Source organism: Eurytemora carolleeae, unplaced genomic scaffold (genome assembly GCF_000591075.1).
Source record: "Eurytemora carolleeae unplaced genomic scaffold, Eaff_2.0 scaffold2724, whole genome shotgun sequence".
Taxonomy (NCBI): Eukaryota; Metazoa; Arthropoda; class Copepoda; order Calanoida; family Temoridae; genus Eurytemora; species Eurytemora carolleeae.
The window spans coordinates 1576-7487 of record NW_019398609.1 but is presented as its reverse complement, the minus strand read 5'-3'; the positions used below and the strand labels follow the sequence as shown (position 1 = coordinate 7487).

At 29.8% G+C, this 5912-nt stretch overlaps 1 protein-coding gene across 2 annotated transcripts; it reads left to right on the top strand.

The window, feature by feature from the left end:
* The first annotated feature begins 1912 nt into the window (after positions 1-1912).
* On the top strand, positions 1913-5022 carry LOC111717531 (uncharacterized). Of its 2 annotated transcripts, none has more exons than XM_023493027.1 (5): positions 1913-2001; positions 2249-2296; positions 3895-3922; positions 3995-4054; positions 4570-5022. In XM_023493027.1, the coding sequence occupies exons 2-5, from the start codon at positions 2273-2275 to the stop codon at positions 4824-4826; spliced, it is 369 nt and encodes a 122-aa protein (XP_023348795.1). In that variant the 5' UTR covers positions 1913-2001; positions 2249-2272; the 3' UTR covers positions 4827-5022. The 2 variants fall into 2 exon arrangements, with proteins under 2 accessions (XP_023348795.1, XP_023348796.1); XM_023493028.1 differs by having other exon boundaries at positions 1936-2001; positions 2260-2296.
* Positions 5023-5912: the final 890 nt, after the last annotated feature.

The window sequence follows — 5912 nt, the reverse complement described above, 5'->3', positions numbered from 1 at the left end:
ATCGTTACGGGCATAAATAACATATTAAAATCTTGTAAACCAAAAAAGTTCTATCTGGCGGAAAAATTACAAATTACAAACGAAGTGAAAGTCTTCTTCGCTTTTTCAATTAATTTTTAGATTCTTTTTTCTAACTGGTAAATAATTAATCTCTGAAAAAATATCCGGACATAATTTGCAAAAATATATCAGTCATAAAAAAAAATAATAATTATAGCTTCTTTTCTGATTAAAAGATAAAACATAGACGACAATCTTTCCACTTTTTATTGGTGATTGCTGGATATTCACTATTGTAAACTACAGTGATATTTCATTATGCAAAATGTATGTATTTCTTGCAAAGCACGCGGACTGAGGCCTCAGTAGAGTAAAGCGCTCCTTCAGTTTATGAACAGTTGAAAAATCATTTTAGCTTTAGATCTGCGCAACTTTGGTTTGATTTTTTACTCTTACCAAACATATTAACTTAAAGCAATTTTTCAATACGATTAGTAAACTTTTACGCTTACCAAAGATATTATCCTAAACGATTTTTTAATAGTAAAATGGTTTTTCGTTTTGAAAAATCATTTTGATGAATATCTTTGATTAGATGGAATATTTGCATAATTGTTGACACAAATTAAAAGAACAACAGGGATATTCGGTAACTTTATTGGGCTATATTATATATAATAATTTTTTGTTTTTTTACTAACAAGCGAAGATGCAACACATGTTTCCCCAACATTTTTAAGGTCTATAGCTCAAACAATATAGCCATTATGGGAGTACAAACAAATAACAAATATTATAAAATATTAACTACAGGGTGTCCCACATCATATTAGACCGAGAACGTGTCTAAATTACGATTTTCGGGACAATAATTAGAAAAATTTCATTAGAATGAATCATTTTGAAAAATAACATAAGGCTTATATAAGAATTTTCTTGCGGAAAATGATAAGTTTTTCGAGTATTAAGGGTTTATTTTGGTGTTAAAGATTGGAGATAATCTAATATGATATGGGACGCTCTGTATTTACGAATGCGTCGAAAAATAATCGATGACTTTAGGTTGTAATATCTGAAAGATATGTTTGAAATTAAATTGATTATTTTACGAACGATACGAATCGTACATTGTAACTTTCTGAATTTCTATGGACGCTACGTTCTTCAGTATAAGTCGATTTTAACAATTTATAAAATATTATGAAATATAAACTTTATACTATTGCGTCGAAAAATAATCGATGACTATAGGTTGCAACTTTCTCAATTTGTATCGACTCTACGTTCTGTGGTACAAGTCGTTTTTAACAACTTTTTCCTTATGGACGCAACAGATACAAGTAAGATTAGTAGTGATCAAGAGCGATTATTCTTCGCCGTAAACCTATACCCCCTTTTCATTTTTTCACGAACACTCCCTTTAAGTCTAATCCTTTTGTGGGTAAACATTGCTAACCCTGTACCTAGTTTTCTAGCCTTACTTATATTTTAATCGGACATTTAATATTTTTAATATTTAATAATTTTTGATTACAGAATACATGTAGTCAATAACAAAAATGCAATAAAAATCTTTATCTCTATAAACGTTGTTTAAATAATTGCAAATATTAACCCAAATGCATATATTTGCATATTTCTTATCAAATTCAGAACTGCAGTCAGGAGAGAGGAAACAGTTGCAGTGTTGGGGCCGAAGGTGACATATGCATATATTTTTTAAAACTATGTCTTATAGTTCTTAACCACTCTTAAATCTGTCAAAATACAAAAGTGGAGACCAAGAGATATATTTCGAAGATCTTCATTTTTTATTCACTTTGACTGAAATTGGTAGAATCAGAGAATCTTTAGAGTAAAATACTTATCGATCTATGGAACTGTCTTTGGTCTTTCTGTTAGGTTGAACACAAGGTTTCCTCTAACAGAGTACATTGTTATCATTTTCAGATTAAACCTGTGTTAGAGAACAAATATCTACATTGATATTCAACAAACTAGGAATACTAAAAACTTATTTATTTTTTAGTTGAAATCAAACCAAAAAAAGAGTCAAACAATATTTTTATTCAAAGGTTGTTTATCGTCTTTTCAAAATTTGGAAATTTGACATAGCGTAAGAAAAATGAAAAGAATAAACAATTTTCAAAACATTTTTTTTTCTTACAATCTTCAGTATGCCAAATTTTGAGCCTGAACGGAAATGTATGCCTGAAAGTAAGAAAACGAAAAACCAAATACCTTTTAGTAAAACTACAGTTTTGAAAGAAGTATGGAAATGAACATGGAATTAAAGGTAACTTAAATATTTAATATTTAATATTTGTCTTTAAAAAAATATAGGTTTCCATCACTTCAAAGTACAAACTATCCAGAAGGAAAAGGTCAAATTTACATCAAATGGTACGGCTTTTGGACCATAGAAGCTTCTCTAGTTTTAACTTTATGCACAAATAAGAGAATATCTAATGTATTCGGTTATAACTAAGAAATTACAACATTTTTGCTCTTCGAAAAGAGAAGGCAATTTACTTCAGTTTGACTTGTTGTTTGACATTTTTACTTAGTTTTTTTTTCAATTGATTTCAAATGAAATTTGATATGTCCTATTTTTAACCTTTTGAACCTTTGTTTGATTTTTAGAAACCGCTTTATTAAGCATTGGGAACTGTAAGATTTCAAGTTAGGGAATTACAGGGTTTCTCACGGAATGTTTACAACAAGGTGTCCCACAAAACATGACAGTTGGTGAATAGTTTAAAATGTCTTCTTGCAAAATTTGTTAAGTTGATTAAAACCAAAGAGACTAATAAAAGATTTAATATGGCAGTAATATTGTATTAAAATTGATTTCAAAGTAAACTATATTTCAGTAAAAAAAAATTACAAGAAATATACTGCAAAATGACTGTAATGTCTCGTTAGCTCACTGAAGATAAGTGGCAGCTGGAATCTTGTCAACCCTCTTCTCAGAATAATGAAGCGTGGATGGATGAATGTGCTGCCAGATTACAACCCCTGGTAGATCAATATAAACCCATACAACACCAAACTTTCGCAATAGAAAAATTCCGAGATTTGATCGTAATAACTCGAGAAAAGTAATAATTTATCAATTGTTGATTATCAGTCAAAGGTGTAAAGAGCACATGCCACGTTATACAGTCGTTGTTTTTATCAAAACAATTAATAAGAAAACTTTCTCTTATATCTTTCAAATAGCACAGACACTTGAACTTTTAATCAAATAGAAGTTGTCAATTAAAAGCTACTCTTTGTTTACTTGTAAACAAAGATATAAATATAATCACAGACTGCTACAGATAGTCATATGAAATTTCGCTTACTGTCCTTATCATGATTTTTATACCGGGTTACAAACAAAAAATGAGATTTTATATAATGCGGCCGGAACTCAATTAAAGGGAGTGTTCGTAAAAATATAGATAATCCTATTAAATTTAAACTAATCATTCAGGTATTACAAGTTATAATTTTCTAATTAAATCCTGGGCACTCCGATGTGATATTAAAATCATAATCTTTCTAAGATTTTTTGAAAATACAATGTTGTTTTAGAGGACGATTTTGGCCGCTACGTGTCTCTGCTCTCGATATTTCAGGAACTTAACTTGGGAGAGACACCTAGCGGCCAAAAAATCGTCCACAATAGTACATTGATTATAAAAAAAATAAATTATGGTATTTAAACGGAGAAAGGTATTTAAACAACACACAGGAATGCCACGAATTAAAGTCGACATTTATTACTTATAAAAGTTTTTAATGGCATATCAAATAGTAAAGAACGGAAAAATGTTACTACATCTTGAAAGCTTGAGATTTAACAAAGACATTTTTATGCTCTGTTTATTGTTTGTTATTCTTTTCCAGGTGGACAATAGTACTGACCTATTTAAAGGTAATTCATAATATTTCATAAGCTTGTTTCAAACAGCAGCTGGGGGTTTCTGTGACTGTGTTTATTTTTTAGATGATTTATTAGAGACTGGGCTTTATACTGGGATAGAACAAATTGACTCAAAGTCTCTAGGTAAATGTTTTAAATTCTTACTAAAGAAAACTAGCTGTGAAATAGGAGGAGAACTTTATGATTTTAAATGAAGACGACTTTTGATTTTTATTGAGCATTTTTCAAATTACAAGTTTACAAGAAAACAAAGAGGAACTGTTAAGCTTCTCTTTGCTTACATGTTCATGTGCACTGTTTGAAAGCTTGGTAAAAATCTAAATTAAAATCGAAAGTCGTCTTTAATGTTTTGATATTTATGACGACGACTGTAGTTGTAGGTCAGAGTGCAGTATTGGATATATAGAGATATTTTTCAGTATTCATCTCAGACCTTTTTGACGGTGAATAATTGTTCAGCAAGAGCGCAAATTCAATCTTTAAAACCCTCCTGGATTATCCACTCTGGAAGGATGATTTTGAGGATTGGGGGTTTAAAAATTATTCATTATCGCACTCTCAGCTCAACTGTCATGTCTAGCCCGTCTCTCCCTTTAAAAAGTTTTAACCATTGATGATATAATCATTTTTTATTTTAGTGATAGTATTGATTCAGTTGGTTCAATATCTGGTATTTTCCAGATTATCTGAACACAGACAAATCCTTCGTTTCATCTGTATCCCCTGTATCCTCATCCTCATGTGTTTTCTCTCTATATTCTGTATCCTCTGTATCCCTTTTGTTTTCTTTATCTCTTGTATCTTTTACATTCTTGCAGTTTTCATTGAAATATTCAAGATTAAAAAAACAATATTTTTGGAAGCTTTTCAACGTCATTGGGATTTTGGAAACTAATCAGAATTCTTTTGGTTAATAATATTTTTTTGAATTACCCAAAAAACTTTTAAAGATTGGACATCGGCAAAAGATGTCTTCCATAATTAAAAATCAAAAATTTGATTTAATAGGAATTGAAATTTGTGTCTCCATTAAATAATTATTTTATTGATAAATTTAACACTTAGGAATGATAAATATATAATTATTTTAACTTATTGAAAGAAAGCGGACAGAGACTCTTGATCTAAATAATGCAACAAAAGCAAAAAAAAATAATTTGTAAAATTGTAATAAAGGATTTTATTTTCTGGCAATAGTATGAATAATATTATCAACAATTTCTACACAATAAACTTTACCTATATCTACCTGATGGACCACTTATCAGTTATCACTTATCTGTGAACTGCAACCTGATTCACCTCCTAGCTATCAACTACCTTGATTGACCCAGCTATGAACTGCTTTTATGATTCATGTCATAATAAATACCAACACCAAAATGTGCTATTGGTGGCTTGAGAGCATAGAAAACAGATTTTAAAGAATATCAAATAGATTCTAGTACACTCGATGGTAACTTAGAATTTGTACACTCTCATTACAGCGGTATTCTCACGTCACAAGTGTCAATTCAGTTTTTGTGTCCGACAAAATCATCAATAGTAGTAATAATTTTAGAATAAAGTGCTTTTCTTACAGTAAAAATAAGTGCATTTTTATGTGTTTTTTATTTCTGTTTTTACAATTTTTTGTTTAATTTTGGAAAACTTGTCAACAAATGTGAGAAAATTTCGTTTTCTTTGTTATATTAGACACTTGTGACGTCATGTATAATTGGTCCGTTTCTCTGTTGCCACCTATATTGTACTTGTTTTTGTCAAGAAGTGAAATGAATATTCTGATAAAAACTAATAAATGTAATTCAATTGAATTTTACAAATCGCCTTATCACGGCAATACTCAAAACTGATCCCAATAAGATAAAGGCCCGGGTTTTTTTTTTTTTTGGGGGGGGGGAGGGTTCTCTAGATGTCCAAATTCAGAAAAAAGGTAAAATTTACAAAGACGGGAAGGTTTATGGATGATCAACATTAAAAA